Below are 16844 nucleotides of genomic sequence, written 5' to 3' on the forward strand. Positions count from 1 at the left end.
ATCCCATTCCTGTTCATCTGTGACTGAATTTCTGGATTTAAATGGAATCGTTAGTTTGTTTTCTTGGCACATTAACTGCCCAAATCCCAATTAAAATGCATTCCAATGCAAAAGCGTGCATAATAAAGTAATCATTGTGCATTTTGCTCACGTTGTCGTTGTAATGGAATCCAGAGCAACAGGTGAGAGCGAGCAGCGAACCATCACTTGAAGGGCACACCGCAGAGAAAGGGTTAAGAGTCACATGGTAGCGGGTGGTATTATCAACCCTGGGCTGTAAAAAAAAAAAAAAGTGTATGTGGAGGAAAAAAAATCCTTACGAGAACAAAGAAATCAGAGTGTATTTAAAGAGCAGCGAGCCCGGATCCCGCAGCCTTGTGACTCCGCACAGCAGCGAAGCAGCCTCCGCCTGGAACAGTCGCGGCTCCCGATGGCGCTGAGGATGCGGGCTTCTCTCTTCATGTGCTGCTGCGTCTTGGCGCTGCAGTGCTTCCCGAGCACGCTCTGCTCTCCGGTGAGGGGCTCCAGCAGGTACAAGGTGGCACCGGTGAGTCGGAGGATGCTTTTAGCGCTCCTCTTTGTCGAAGCAGCAGCGGAGTTTGGAGACGTTTTGGACGTTTGCGTGCGCGTGAGCTATCGAGTGAATGCATTGAATAGATTTACGCTCTCCTACTTTAAAGAAAGTTAAACTTTCTTTTTTCCATTCTTTCCATTCTTTGTCCTGAGATGGACCCCCCCGCGCACACACACTCATACACACGTGCGCGCGCGTTGTTTTGTTGTTTGAATAATAGTTTTACGTCTGCATTTAATGCACTATGTCAAAGGACACTTAAGATATGAGTAGATTAACCGTTTTACGCGTAGACAGCTGACCTGCTACTGTAATAAAGCCTGGGCAGTCTGCGCACAACGACAACTATAATCAGCCTTTAGTTTTTCTGCCTGCTCAGCAGAAGAGAAAGCATGACTGAAGGATCCTCAGGGCTTCACCCCTGCATGCGTGCTGGATGACAGCAGCGTGTTTGGGTCTTGTCCTCATTCCAGCTGCAGGTCTGATCTCTGGGGAGAGGGAAGGAGGCAAAAGGCATTTAAAAAATGGAAAGGTTGTTGAGTTCCCCTGTGTGAGGGGCAGGAAACACTAATAACAGGTCTTACAGGCATTTTGTCAACAACATCATAAAGCACAGGGTTCCCCGTGTGTGAGGTGTGGAGATGTTTTGGAGATCATAGTTTCATAGCATTTTCTGCTAATGCTGCCCTAAATTGTTTCCTATACTGGAATCTGGCCGGTTTGGAATTCCATTAGATCCACCAGGGCCAATTCGTGCACCTTCTGTTTGTCCCTTCTGTTTGTATCTCCCTGTTTTCTGTTTTCTATTATGACTTCCCCGAGCTCTTGGCCTTTATTTACTCAGGACGGTGAGTGCCTCCTGACAGGAATGTCCTGTTTATAGGTAGACAGAAAATACATAATTTCTCCAAACAAACAGCTGACATGCAGACGGAGCGAAGAATGCAGTGAAGCCAGACTTTGGCAGCGTTTGTGAGCCTCAGTCGGTCAGTCGTCACGGAGCAACACTGGCAAAAGATTGACAGAAAAATAATTACACCATCAAACTCAATGTTAAGAGAATTAGGGAGCCGTGTTTTGCCTAAGAATAACATTTTTACCTGAGTGGAAGAGAGCCTGTCCTTGTCCAAAGCAAACATTCCAGGTCGACTCCTCCAGAATCCATTACCAGCAAAAACTATGAAATCACCACTTCCCCCCCTTTTGTTGTTTATAATATGTTTTATATTAACCGTGGCATCATTGCATCGCTGACCACATGAACCTGGTCCTGCTCAAGGTTTCTTCCTGTTTAAAGGGAGTGTTTCCTCCCAGTGTTGCTTGTTTGGAGAGGTCAGGCTCTGGGTTTCTTGTTGTTGTATAAATAAAGCTGAACTGGAGTCCAGTTGGACTTAAATTGGCTTCATCACCTGATTGACTACAAATATATTCAAAATGTTCTAAAAATCGAATCATTTCTCAATTACGAGGGTTTCAAGGTCCAAAGGTGACTCGAGCTAGAGGGCGTGCTATTCTTCTGTGTGTGGGCTTCAAGAGGAGGCTCGGTTAAGATGACATATATATCGATTCTGCACAGCTCATTGTGGGACGATTTATTTTGTGTCGTAGTTTGAACCCATGAGCAGCGTTATCAGAGCTGCGTTGCACCTGCAGTGACACTTTTGTTTTGTCTGCGGGTCATTTCGCTGAAAAGTCTAATCTGCAGTTTTGTCAATTTGTTCTCTTGTTGTTGACATAAGAGTGAGTGATTTCACAGGCCTGGACAGGCCTCCGAGTCTTTGGCATTCGGGGCAGCAGGATTCAAAGTGTGCCTGTTTTCTCTCAGAAGGAAGAGGAGGAGCCGGCAGCTCACTTTTCTGATGCTGCTTTTGTCAATAAAACCCCAGCGAGCTTCACTTCTCCTCGCTGTTTTGGCTCATGGTGTCGATGAGAGAGACGATTGGTGGGAGGACCGTGAGAGCAAAGGTGACATTTGTGCCGGCCTTAGTTCCCATTGAGCAGATCTAGGTCACAGCTGCACCAGCCTGCAAGGGGCTGATGGGAAACGACGGGGGGATGCAGTTAAAAGGCATCTCTGAGTCAGTGAACCGGCCTCATTGTGTGTCTGTTATTAACAAACTGAGGGGGAAAAAGGGAGAAAGTTCCCTCTGAGTGGACTGATGGTTCGGTCTATTTCTGGGCTATACCATAAACTTCTGTAGATTCTTGCAAACAAAGATGGAAACTGGTCAGAGGAAGCTGCCTGACCTTGGCTCTATTTGAAGTAGCACATTGCTAGCTGCTAACACATCAGTGTAACTGCTGTGACAACCGTAGGGGCGGAACATTATTTACACCATTTATCAAATATATGAGTGTGTTTCCATGTCAACCAGCTTCAGCATTTTTCTGAGGTATACGAGGGAGACAAGATCTCCTTCAGGTGAAAGTGGTGAGAAGTGTCCTGCAACCAAAGAAACCAGAATTTTTTATGTCGTTTACGGTGAAGCTGCTGAAGATTAAAATAGTTTTATACAACACAGATGTTTTAACTGCTGCACATCTGTAATATAATCAGGGGATTGTTAACCACTGTGAAGCTTATGAAGGCCAACTAATTTGGATCACATTTTCTCCACTGTGGCCGTTTTATCATGTTCCTCTACTACAGAGTCTCCTCAAACCTCAGCTACATTTCTGGAACAGACAAGAGTGACATTTCTGCCGTAGTGACAAATAATAGCTCTGATTTACTAAAGGTTGAAGCAGACCAACCCCTAATTCATCTGTGACATTTTGACACGTGTTATTATCCTTATCTAAAGCCGCCATCTTCGCGCTAACCATAGTAACGTGATTGGCCATCAATCAACGGTGATCTACGCTGGAATCAACCCTCCTGCAGACAGATGGACCGAAGATCTTCTCGCCTGAAGCGTCACCGCCTGAGGATTTTCCTGTGCCAGCAAAGATAAGAGATGGAAGGAGATAAGCATATGGTTTATATCACCATCACTGCTAGTTGTTTCTGATTTTCAGGATTTATAGGTTTAGCGGCGTGAGAGGGCTGATAAAATCTGGCACTACATAACCGCTGCCACTGTCTCTGTTGTTCGCATCCAGGCATTCAGCAGGCATTCAGATCCTGAGATCCCCCCAAACATTCCAGAACATTATTCTGTCTCCACCACAGCTGCTGGACCCGACCACAGGCTTTTTAGACTATGTATTAGTAATAAAAGCAACGCTGGCCAGGGGAGATGTGCATTTCTATGCTGAAGAGGCTCCTTCAGTGTTTTGAAAGCCAACTTGAAAGTTTACCGAGTTGAGTTCGGCCCCCTGCAGGTTTCGGCTCATGTCAGGCTAAAGCAAGGCGACCCGAGGAAGTGATGATGGCGGGTTTGTTGTCAGGCTGCTCCTCACAGGCGCCGTGTACAGACACGTTCCGCAGCACTGTCTGAATACCACTGTCAGATTCCCTGCACCACAGATCTTGTCATCACTGTAACCAGAAGCCAGATATGCCCACACTTGTAATGGACGGCCCCCACTCGCTCCACCGCCGCCATCACAAATTAACTCACGTGCATCCTGGCATGAAGACTTGACACCTTCGGGCACTGCGCGAACTTGGTGTGTCATCACAAGGTTCTTGCATTGTCAGCAGAAGAGGATGGGCTAATTGCCACCGTTTTCTCGCCCGGGTCGCAAACATCCTGACAAAGCCTCCCGACAGACGGGACTTAATGTCGTCTGCTCCGAAATTACACATAACCACGCAGGCAGGGTCACAAGGGTTCTGTCTCATTGGCTGTTGTTGGGGATCAACTGCAAAACAAACCTGAACGATTTAGTTTTCCACTCTGAAAACCCTCAGTTTAAAAGTTGATGCTACTGTAATTGTGGCCTTTGCTTTAGATGTTTCCAAAATGGAGGAATGGTATCTACTGGAAAAAGGCATAAAGCACTAAAGTCTCCCATCCAGTTTAGATTTGAGCCATCAGCCTTTCAATTGCACGTTTCTGCAGAAAACCAACAGAGCTAAAAGCTGGTTAAGGTAGCAATTTTCTCTAAATTGGCCCATTAGTGCAAAGTTTAGCATTCAAAACACCCCCTCCCAATTTTGGCATTAGCGAGTTTAGTGTGTTCTCCAAACTAGTCCTGCACATAGACAATGAAACGGTGAGGTCAAGAAGGTCGTAACAAATTCTGCTGTTTTTCGGGACAAGAACAGGTTTAAGGAGGTATCAGTTCAAAGCTTCGTCATCTTGGATCACCTCACATCTGTTTATCAAGAGCAGTGAGAAGGCCGGGGACGCACTTGTGCCTTATTAGGTCCCCTCTCAACCACATCACACAGAAAGAACATGTCAACAGGAAAGAGCAACTCAAAAATACAAAAATACATGAAGGCATCTGGGTCGCTGATCGCATCATAAACATACTGGTTCAGCAGAAGTTCAGCAGAAATTCTAAATATACTTGCTACTTACCTAATATTTACTAGCTACTCTGAGCTGCTGAGCGGGAAGTTCTTTGGTAGTTTTACGTCATCTTTGGGCCAAAGGGTTACTGAAGGCAGGTGGTTTTCAATGATTAGAATATATCAAAGGTGTCTGAGCTTGTTTAATCCAGGTGGGATTTGAATAAAATACCAACAAATTATTTTAATTTAGGTCTGACAAGAAGTAAGATTATATTCTAATCACAGGGTATCAGAGTTAATTAGATTCTGGTGTGGCTGGATCAGTTTAATTTGAAAAGAACAGAAAGTTTGAAGTTAATTTTAGCATTCAATTCTAATGGAATTTGCAGCAAATACTTGATTAATTAATAACATATTTTCAGGACTACAACACATGTGAATGTTTATGGTGCGAGTGAAATTAGCGGGATGGATTACGAGATTCACGTTGCCAAATTAGGCAGCATTTTCTGCATTTTTGGTAAAGAAATAACTCCAACACCAGATGTGCAGGTGCCCTAATCAGATTCCAACACTGCGCTCAGTCAGATGTTAAGATGTCATTCTCACAAAGCCCTGCGTAGGCCATTAAAGTCCATGTCTATTCCAGGTATAACACCTCATAAGATGATTCAGCCATTACATCTTGAGGATTTCTCAAGCTCAATTAGCTTAGCACAAGTTTGGCTCCATTGCTTGAAAAACAAAAACCTCTTTATTCATTTAGTCTTAAAATCTTTGGCTGTAACAAAAAAAGAATCCAGGAATTAAACTCCGAAATAACTTTTGTTGCTGTAAAGTGAAAAGGTAACAATGGGCTCGCTGAAATCCTTTAATACCTTTTTCATTAATCATATAATATGTGTGTCTTTATAAGAATTATATTAAATCCTACCTTAAATATCAATGCTGTATATGAGGGTTAATCCTGAGGGTAAATTAACCTCTAGCCCATGTTCTTATTTTTCAAATCAAGTTGACGCAATTGATCCACTAAAAAAGTATGAGAGATTGGGAGCTAAATCTCAGTAAAATCCTGATTTACACAAATTTTTTTAGGCAATGTTAATGTCGGGTTTGTTGGGATTTGACCTTGAACTCTTGTTTTGAACCCAGAAGGAATCAGACCAGTTTAGAGGTTTACTGGGCTGCGGGGGCAGGCTGGTCAAGCGGTCCATTTGACGCACAGGAGGGTGTCGGTGTGGGTGGTGGGGGTGGGTTACCCTCTGTAACCACATATTTTACCTTTTCTTCTCCCTACGTGAAATCACAATGGCGTCTCCTTGCACAACCTCCACTTTAGCCAAAAGGTTAACGGCCCTGAAAGCCGACGCTCTTTTTTCCTCGGCTCTCCGATGGGGGTCGGGCAGCTTAGGTCTAACCTGGTTCTTATTTGAGGACACAGGTCAGTGTGCATCCAGGTGATTTACACCTCGACCCCAGTCAGCCTACAGAGTGGGTGGTCGGAGGACATAAGCTTGTTTAGGCTGCTGATGAATGCAGCTTTTTAAGTTTCGCTCCAGAAAAAGAGCAACAGGAAAAAAAAAAGCCCTCTCTAAAGGTCACTACATGTAACAACCCCTACAAAGACCTCAGCAACGGCCACTCAGGTCAGTCCTATCCCTGATTTCCTGTAAACAATGATGGATGTCCAGAGAAGAGCCTTTTTTTTGCCTGTAAATGTTCACCAGGAAAAACCAACAGGGACTGAATTCCAGTATGATTTTTCCCAGTTTCGAGGCATCAACACGCTGCAGACGGGCTTTACACCGCGATAAGGCTTTTGTTGTTTATCTGAAGTTCTGTTGTCAGGCTCTATTCTGCAGGATCACAGATAACAGTGCAGAGAGACAAACCTCTGATGTGACTCATCACCCAAAACCTCCATAAACAAGCTGAGCAACAAGCACACTTCAGCGTGGGAGTTCTTAGCTGAGATTCTGTTTTTTTTAAATAAGTGCGTTCGGAGAAACCTTCTTAGTAATAGAGAAAATTCCCTCTTGGAAAATAGGAAGTTTGTGCAAAATAAACAACTAAAATCCCCTTTAAACAAAGTGAAACCTGACTTGCGGAGGGGGATGTACTGTTGTGTGATCCAGACCCATCAGTCACTGTGTTTCTGCAGTCTGGGGCACATTCCACAAGTCCTGCTGGGTTTTGTTCCCCTTAACTTAGATTGAGTCCTGCAGCGCTGGGCGAGCCAGCCTCATTTCAATTCAAGCTTTTTAGGTGACTTCAGAAAGACTTGGTCCATTTCGTAATTTTAGAATTAGAATATGTTTTTAAGGGGTGTGAAGGACCTGGGAGAGTTTAATTTAATTGTTGTGGGTCCTGCTGAGTCACCGTATTTAACACAATCAACTAATTACATAATAGTGATGATTTTGGGCCTTTTTAGTAGTCGTTGAAGATGGGCAGCGATACAGGCACTAATGACCAAAATACATATAATTCAGTCTAAATAAACGAATAAACAATCAGTTTTGTTGATACAGTTGGAGCTGCATTGAGGAGACACACCCGTTTAAAGTGCGTAATAACCCATTTAGACCATTTGCGGAAAAATAAATATGTTGTCCCCACATTTCAGGAGCTTTACAGCTAAAACAAACAACAAAACATTTTCCTGGACTGACGGCTGCATGCTGGCCCACGACTCCTGGATCCAACTGACCTGATTCTCATCTGTTTGCTTTGTGCACTCAAAACCTTCAGTTGTATAGGAGGAGAACATTCATATTTTTCCCACCGTCTCAAAAAAATAAAGTATTTTACTATTTTTTTTATCCAGTTAAGGATTGCAAAAGAAACCAACTTAATTAGCTTAATCTCAATGCGATTTATCGATAGTGTCTTTTTCCCACAGATTTTTCATAAGCCGAGTGGCGGAAAAGGAAATGCATATAATTTAGCTGATGGGAGGAGAACACTCTGGAGTTCCCTGGCTTGAATGTGGAGGTGGAGAACGGTCAGATGAGGTGCTCTGTAATTTGCTCTGTGGAAATGAACAAACTCATTTCCTCTGAGGGCTATTAGGAAAAATGGAACACCCTGGTAGTTAGTGTGTCCTTTAACTAGGACACATCGTGGCTCACTGACCTGATTATGAATGTGTTGCAGCACCAGAATCTCCATGTCATTCTTTTTTCTCCTCCTGGTTTTCTTCTAATCCGTCAACCTTTAATCCTCTAATTTCCTCCTGCTGATGACCTTTTTGTGACTCAACGGTATTTGTCATCCTCTCCGTGTTTTGTCCTTCTGATGAATGTTGAACAGAAACTGACCCCATGTTCCAGGTGTCTGAGAAGACCCCGGAGCTGAAGAAGGCTGGAAAGGCTCCACGCGCTCAGGGTTCCATTAAAGAGGCGAGTTTACCGGCCAACAGCTCCAGTGCGTGGAACCGACCCCGCTGCGGTGTGCCAGACTACCCGGCCCAGAAGGAGGTCCATTATCGCGTGCGAAACCGCCAGAGGCGCTTTGTCCTGTATGGAGGACGTCTGGACAGGACTGACCTCACCTACAGGTACAGAAATTGTTGTCCTGATTGTTTTCATAGAAATTATCTGGATTCATTACTCCTGCAATCATCATTAGACTTATTATCCATTTTAGCTCATCTCAGAAAGTTGTTGGATCACATTTGGCCACCAGGTGGCATCCAGGTGTCCTTCCTCTTGCCTGTGTTGCATAAGCATGATCTGGGGATGTGTTCTTGTGAACCGGCTCTGTGATTAACTTGGTCCAACAAGTTCCTAGAGTGGAAATTTTCCCACATGAGCAATCGTGATCATTAAAGTTTCAAAACAGGAATTTGTTGGAACGCATGTCCACGGGCCTTACGGATTGCCCGCTGTTTTACTATTCCGCCTTTGCTGGTTGCTGTCAGAGCATGTCATTCTTTTAATTGCATCGGTCAGCAGCTCTCTAAAATGGCCCTTGTGCAACAGCAGACAGACGGTGAGCTGAGCTCACAAACCTGACCCCAGATAAACGATCGCGCTTGTCTCTGTGGGACAATGATGATGCATCTGAGCAGCTCGACCCAAACACAGCCATAAACGGTAATCAGTGAGCTCAGGTTTAAAAGAAAAACATGTTCATGTATGATCGCTCATTATTACTACAATGCCAAGAATGTGATGACTGCAGAGGAGACATACAGAACAATCTGCACAAGTTTGCAGAAAATCAAGTCTTTTTTGGGGGGCTGTTGATTTCCTTTCATCTCCAGTCTTGGCACCACTGAACGTCTGGCCAGTTTTTGCCGGCTGCTGCCTCTCTGTCTGTGTCTCCCGGGGCCCTTTTCATTGTACGCATTGTTTAAGTCTAAAATCATGTCAAGACAGAACAAGGGTTCTTATAATATCTGTATTGGTCACAGGCTAATGAAGCCTGTCTGACTGCACCAATAAATGGCCCCTTGAGGCGACACCTGACAGAGCGATGTGGTCAGCCAGGATCAACAGTCCGTTAAGGCGGCATATAATTCTGGGTGGACAATGTGAGTGCTGACAGAATGGAGCCAGGTTAACGAGTGCCTGTGCCTTACATTTTATTTAGAGCATGCAGTATTTGGACCTTCTGAGGCAAGCCCCGACATGAGGTGCAAAGTCGTGTCGGGTGAGCCGACGGCGGAGCTGCTTTAAAGGCTTTAAACACTAAAACGGAGCTCTCAGCCTGCAAATCCCCCAAACCATCAAGCTTCACGTCCAGTTGCAGTCAGCGTTGCGTGTCATCCAGAGTCAAAGACTTGGCTTTTAGCTGGGAATCCCGTGAAAAGAAGAAAGACAGAAGTAATGTGACGTGCAACAATTACCCCACAACTCCGCCTAAGAGCTTCTGTCTCTGCAAAAGAGCCACTCTAAGCTCCTTGATGACATCTGTGATATACAATCATAAATATAATTACACTAATTGTGATTATTTTCCTCTACAGTATGTGAACTTTGCCCTTAGAAAAATCTCTTTGCACCTCTTTTGTGCCGTGTTTGCCCAGTTGCACTTCATGTTTAAGTGAAGACGTATGTTTATTTTCAGCACAACTGGGTTTAGAAGAACATATCTCAATATCTCAGTAAATAATTCAGCTCAATAAAGTAGTTGCTAAGCTAAGCGAGCTTTTTTTGTCATGCTCTACTCTTTACATGACAAACTTCAGCTATTTCTTAGCACCTAGTAAACAAATCACCCTGGTAAAACTTTCTCCATCTGCTGTAACAAAATTCAAGGGTATCCCGGTGAATTTATAGGTGTTTGCACATGTGCAGAATTTTCCTCCAGACCTGGATGGACACTTGCACTCCTGGCTGCTGGGATTGGGTAAACGGAGAGGGTCAAAGGTCAGTGTGTAATATTCATATAAATATTGACGCAGGTCCGACCTCCATGCGTGCTAGAATGTTTCTACAGATGTCAGGAAGGGACAGACAGACTTGAATGCATCCTCTTGTGTTCGTGACACGACTCGTTAAGTTGTCAGTCGTAAAGTTTAATTTTGTTTTTCACTGCTAATTTCTGATTACCGGTATATGCACAGACGCCTGAAACCACTGAAATACACCCATCTGGTATCAAGGTAGTTTGTGGATTTTCCTCATCAGCAAAATATGCTGTCAACATCAGGGCTGAAGGTTTCTGCTCATCATATGACTAAGAACATGGATTCCATCAAAAACTTTTAGATGTGATGATTGATATTGTTAAAGACAACAGATGGATGAAAGGATGGATGTCAAAGCCGCAGGCTGCACCTTCAAACCAAGCAAAATTACTACAGACTTGTCTCAATCTTGTGGCGTTGCCAGGAAAATATCAACTTTTGCATATTTAGACTGAAGTTCTTCCACCTTAAGCAACAACTCCTGGTTAAGTCAGCTCCTCATGGTCGTTATTCCTAAGTGTCTTCCAAGCAAATGTATCTGTTTTGGATATAGACAATGCTCTTACCTGATGCTACTGTATGTACTGTTGTATATACGGTTGGTGAGATAACATTGCCCTCCCATATTTCCAAGGTGGTTCTTATCAAAGCGAAAAAGAAGGAAAACCTGGTGTGATGTTTTGATGATCCTGAAGGCATCGCTAACAGCTGATGAGATGAGATAAGATTAGAGGAAGGACTGCGATTCTGGTGGTCCTGCTCTGCCACCGTGCACGCTGCATACATGCTTTGACACCTGTATTGCTCCCTGGCAGGATCGTGCGGTTCCCCTGGCAGATGGGCGAGGAGAAGGTCCGGCGTGTGTTCCGAGAGGCGCTGAAAATCTGGAGTGATGTCACGCCGCTCACCTTCACTGAGGTCCACAGCGGGAAAGCCGACATTCGCATTGACTTCACGAGGTGTGTGTGTTATTGTGTGTGTGTGTGAAGACTTTCAAAGCGGTTCAAAAAGATGAGTCAGCAGAAACGCTTAAGGATCTTTCAGCAGCACAGATACTTCAGAAGGCCACAAGGAACAACAGATGTTAACTCAAAATAGATGCAAAACTGCTGATTTATGGGAGATCTTTGTCATTGAAATGACTCACTCTTTCATCTATTATGGGTGCTTATCAAAGCATTTATTTATTCCTTTTTATTATCCTCCATAGCCTGAACTGTTGCATCCCTGCAAATTATTGTAGCCAAAGACAGCATCTGAGTAACCTCATATGTCCAGAAAGGAGTATTTCTTGAATGTATAGTAAGTTATAAAAATGAGATGTAAACATGGGGGCTGCTCTATTCTCCAGCTGGGTGTCTGGATTTTTTAAAGGTGTTTCTGGTTGTTTTCCCACCATTGTAACCTCAGAGTGGTTTGAATATGTGTTTGATTTATGCACCTGCAGGTACTGGCATGGAGACAACCTCCCCTTTGATGGCCCGGGTGGGATTCTTGCTCACGCCTTCTTCCCAAAAACACACCGTCAAGGTGACATCCACTTTGATTACGATGAGTCATGGACCCTTGGAAACCACATGGGTGAGTGGTAAGCAGAGAGCAGCCGTCCAGCTGCAACTGTGGGAAAGTTGAACAGGGTCGCTGAAGAGCGCAAACCTGAACCAGACAGTTTGGAGCAGATGGGGGAAGATGATGAAGCAAAATCTGTTACTGTTCTCCACATCCCCCGCAGGCACGGACCTACTCCAGGTTGCTGCCCATGAGTTTGGGCACGTCCTGGGCTTGCAGCACTCCCGTGAGCCGGGGGCCGTCATGTCTGCGTACTACTCCTTCTCGTACCCGCTGAGGCTGAGCGAGGATGACAAGCAAGGCATCCAGTATCTGTATGGAGCTCACCCCCGAGTTCTGCCCACATCACCGCCCCCACCTCCGCCCCCGGCAAACCCAGAGACCAATGAGATTGTCACCAATGTGAGCAGGGCACCATTTTAACCAGTGATGATTGAATGAATAATTGTACAAAGTTATAGAGAATTTGCTGACAGTAGCAGGATTAGCTGCATGAGGGTTTCTTAACATGATGAACAGGTTCTCTTCCTCGTCTCCAGCCCGATGCCTGCCAGACGGACTTTGATGCCGTCTCCATGATCCGAGGAGAGCTGTTCTTCTTCAGGTCGGGCTACGTTTGGCGGATCAGGGACGGCCAGTTGGAGAGCGGCTACCCGGCGCTGGCGTCCCGTCACTGGCGAGGGATTCCCAGCAACATCGACGCCGCATTTGAAGACAAGACAGGAAACATTTGGTTCTTTCAGGGTGAGCAGGAGGGTTCGGGCCGGTCTCGTGCAGGTCGGGGATTCTCGGAATGTGTGATGCACTGTCGGGCACGTTCGAACTGGTGTGATGGATAATGAAATTACAGTTGTGAAATTATTGGAATGCTGTCTAACACACTGCTGGTGTGCACAAACATCAGCTGTTTTCACCCGAATGTCTGAAATATTTGATGTCATTATCGGGTTCCTGTTCATGGTGGCGATGCTCCTTTTGATGCCTTTGATCTGCTTTTATCCAACCTTATGCCTTCAAAGAGGCTGGAAGAGGGAAGCCAGACGCTGCAGGGCTTCATCAGCTGTCATCTACACTGTAGCACCAACTGATCATTCAAATTAAACATGACACAAAAAGAAACGGGACGGGGATTAAATCTAACCGCCAGGAAGTGCTTAATTGGACACAGCAGTGACGTTTGAGCCATGTTCGCCCTGTTGGTTTGATCATGCTGAGGCAGACATGGAATCTGAATTACTGTTACATCTGGCTGAGCTTATGGCTGGTATGTATGATGCACAACAAGCTGCGTGCACTCGATCGGGTTTTAGCAGTCGCAGCAGAGATTAAATGTCTTTCACGTTAATACTTGATGTGATTTATAGGGAGCGAAGCGGGACAATATCTTGGCATTTAAATGCCTCGCTTTTATGAAAGAGCTCCTGCAGCTTAACATGATTTGTAATCTAGTTGAACCACTTTAAGCTGCATGTTGGAAACATTTCAGCCTCTAAGGCAGGCATGTCCAAAGTCCGGCCCGGGGGCCAATCACGGCCCGCGGTAAGATTTCATACGGCCCGCAACTTCAGTCTTACAATGTATTATTTATGGCCCGCTGGCACTAACAGAATAAATAAATCACTAGAATGTAATTCCTCCTTTCTTGTAGATCTTGTAAAAGACAAGAGCAAAATTTACTTGTTTTAAACTTGAATGATAACAGACAACTTTGTATTACATTTATCAAACTCATGGAAATTTAAGGTATTCCATACAGTTCAGTGTTCAATGCTATCTGACTCTCCATATATGAATTAAAGGCAGAATTGTGTTTTTAGAGTTGTTCACATCTGCCTGAGTGGCTTATATTTGGTTACACTGCCATTTGAAAAATAAAGAGAATTGTGACAATGAAAATTGTTTTATAATAGTGTGCATTTGCATGTAACTTTTCTGGTTAAAAAAACATCAGAAGGATCTACTGGCCCCCGGGCATCTTCACGTTATCAAATCTGGCCCTCTTTGCAAAAAGTTTGGACACCCCTGCTCTAAGGTCTGTTAGAGAACACTTTCATACATGGACATGTCCTGACCAACTATTGAACTGTGCTTGTCCTGCACATCAGCCATCTTGTTTTGATGGTGATGCGCTGAAGCACAAATGCCCTCAATTCATGCTAAAAACCCTTTCATACCATATCCACCCTCTCTTTTTTTTTTCTCTATCTAGGTGACAACTACTGGGTGTTTGACGCTGAGCGGCAGATCCGGGGACCAGAGTCCATCAGGACTTTGGGTCTGTCGGCATCGGGGATCCAGGCGGCCCTACGCTGGGGCCACGACTCCACCTACGACACCTACTTCTTCAGGTCGGGCAGCTACTGGAGGTTCAGCCCCCACCAAAACCGTGTGGAGTCTGCCTATCCGAGAAGCATGCAGGACTGGAGTGGCATCCCCAACGATGTGGACGCCTCTTTCAGGGACATTTACGGTACGAAGCGACACTGGTGTATTGGGATTTGGAGAATCGTCACATTGCCTGTGCAGGAGCGCCTCACTGAGTGACAATAAACGCCACTTATTCTGCTTCTCTTTCAGGCTACGCCCACTTTATCCGAGGACGACAGTATTGGAAATTCGACCCGGTGGGCATGAACTCGCTGGAGGGCTACCCTCGCTATGTCGGTGCGGATTTTTTTAACTGTAGAAACGCGTGAGTTAGGCTGCGGAGAATCAGAAACACATTTCCCCCCGATTTTTTTGGCATTGAAGAGGAAAATCTCGGATCAGACTTATTCAAAGTGATGAAACCCTCTCTTTAACTTTTACTCCTAATGTTCATACTCACCAGTTTCAGCATCTTCTCAGGAAAATCAAGGTTTGTTTCCTCAGACTTGGCACCTCCTGTGCAGCTATACACATATTTATTTTGAGTGAGATCTGGGTCCAGGGTTAAGAACCTCAGCTCTTAAGTTTTTCACCATCATCCATGTTCTTGTCGATCCTCCTGGGAGTGTTTGAAGAGTGGCGTCAGCCTGCAAGAAGGTAGATTTCTCTATCAGCTGTTTTATAAAGCTGGAAGAGATAACTTTTGTTATAATATGTTAACTTAACTGACGTTTATGATATTTTAGACATTTTTAAATCATCCAGTGTCCTGGGAATTTGACTCACATTTATCTTTAATTAGAACTCTTTGATAATTATATTACTTACAGACATCTGAAAACCTGTCATTTAAGCAGTCATTGCTGGTTTGAGTGGGTGGTCCTGCTCTGGGTACCAATGGAACGCCTCCTGTCAAGCAGCGTTTATTCCCACACTGAGCCCCCAATCTTCTGCATCCATCTAAAGACACGTGCACTCCTAAGACATAAAGGCGCAGTTCCATCTGCTGCTGCTGTGCACGTATTTGGAGTTGGTTGCATTGAGATGAACAGATTAGTTGCTCTAAAAAGGCTGCAGCAGGTGGATGAAGGGTGGCCAACAAAGGTGATGTGGATGAATGAATAACAACTCTGATGAGGTGCTAGCATGAAATGTATGCTCCTACAGTCACGTCTAACATAACAGGCCAACGCACATTACGTTCACTGAGGTGCAAATAGCAGCGTTATCCACACGGGTTAATGTCACTAATCTTAACCTTTTACTGTTTTCTGGTGCTGTTTCGCTTTATTTTGGTCATCAACCGTTTCACCTCAGTTTTCTCCGAGAAGCAAAAAAAAAATCTAGCAAAAGTATTGGTGTGTAAGATTTTTGAAATGTAAGATATATTCTGTTCATTTTTCATATTTGGTAAGTGTGGATAACCACAAAGGATAAAATTAAACAGTGTTTGAGGAATTTAGACAAAAACCCATTACGGTGTGTCAGTCCGGAGGTGGGGAGGCCATTAAAAACTCCAGGACGCCATCTGGAGTGTTGCCGTCTCCTTGCAGGAGGTTCCGAAGCGGCGCTTTACTAGTGCGACACATTCAGGGACAGCAGCTGCCGGGTGCATCAGAACAAACATTTGGTTCTTCCTCTGCTGCTCAGGTCATTTTGTTGAATTACTGGAATCGTGCTCATGTGATGGACGATGCTGGTGGAAAGTGCGGGAAATGGTCAAAGTGTGTCAAAGTCTTGACTTTGCTCATTTTGCCATTTCAGACGCAGACTGTTTTTATTCCTGCTACGTTCATTCCACAGTTTGGTGGTTAAACCTCACACTTGCAACGATCAGTGTGGTAAAACTGAAACCAGCACTGGGTTTCTACTAGGAACTCTCTTGATGTATTTGGGCTTTAACACACTGAACTACCGGTAACTGTTGGTTTGTGACCTCAAGGGAAAATGTTTAAATTATTATTTTCAGGCTCCATATTTATAGTTTAGTGACATAATCACAGTTTCGTGCATCAGTATTAACAATCTGTCTGTCATATATGCTTTATCTTTTGATTTCAGTTAAGGTCTTAGATGAACTGCAGTATTTTTACTAAAGGATCAGAGTACTTCTTCCACTGTTGGAGAGACCCAAAACAACCTGTGTAATGACCTCAGTCTGGGTCTTTGGTTCACGTTGAGACACGCTGATTTGGCACTTCCTCTGCCTTGACCGTGATTGGTGGCCGCACTTGAAATGTGAAGGTTCAAGGTGCAAGACGCTTGTGTTTGTCATGTTAGTTTCTCAGTGCAGGACACTGTGGACGTTTGATTCACTTCCGTCTCTCATTTCAACTGTTAGCCGGTGAACTCGACTTTGAAAAACTATTTATGACCAAACAACAGTTTGTTGTACATGTCTTTGTTTTTACTCACGTGTAACCTGTATTCTTGTCATTGAAATGTAGAAACGGTGCATTTTTTTTAACTTTCTATTAAAACTTATTTTAAATGAAACCTTTAATCTCTGT

General features: G+C 44.3%; 1 protein-coding gene across 2 annotated transcripts; it reads left to right on the top strand.

Annotated features, from left to right (window-relative positions):
- The first annotated feature begins 289 nt into the window (after positions 1 to 289).
- On the top strand, positions 290 to 16827 carry mmp11a (matrix metallopeptidase 11a). 2 transcript variants are annotated; one of them, XM_011615532.2, is made up of 8 exons: positions 290 to 547; positions 8315 to 8541; positions 11214 to 11357; positions 11846 to 11979; positions 12131 to 12369; positions 12507 to 12711; positions 14177 to 14437; positions 14545 to 16827. In XM_011615532.2, exons 1-8 carry the CDS (start codon positions 431 to 433, stop codon positions 14661 to 14663), a joined length of 1446 nt encoding a protein of 481 aa, XP_011613834.2. In that variant the 5' UTR covers positions 290 to 430; the 3' UTR covers positions 14664 to 16827. The 2 variants fall into 2 exon arrangements, with proteins under 2 accessions (XP_011613834.2, XP_029685752.1); XM_029829892.1 differs by having other exon boundaries at positions 290 to 514.
- The last annotated feature ends 17 nt before the right edge of the window (positions 16828 to 16844 follow it).

Source organism: Takifugu rubripes, chromosome 21 (assembly GCF_901000725.2).
Source record: "Takifugu rubripes chromosome 21, fTakRub1.2, whole genome shotgun sequence".
Classification (NCBI taxonomy): domain Eukaryota; kingdom Metazoa; phylum Chordata; class Actinopteri; order Tetraodontiformes; family Tetraodontidae; genus Takifugu; species Takifugu rubripes.

Coding starts and splice junctions, on each gene's coding strand:
- mmp11a (XM_011615532.2), top strand. CDS start 431: ATGGCGCTGAGGATGCGGGCTTCTCTCTTCATGTGCTGCTGCGTCTTG. Junction 548..8,314: donor GCAGGTACAAGGTGGCACCG/GTGAGTCGGAGG, acceptor CCCATGTTCCAG/GTGTCTGAGAAGACCCCGGA. Junction 14,438..14,544: donor CTCTTTCAGGGACATTTACG/GTACGAAGCGAC, acceptor CTTCTCTTTCAG/GCTACGCCCACTTTATCCGA.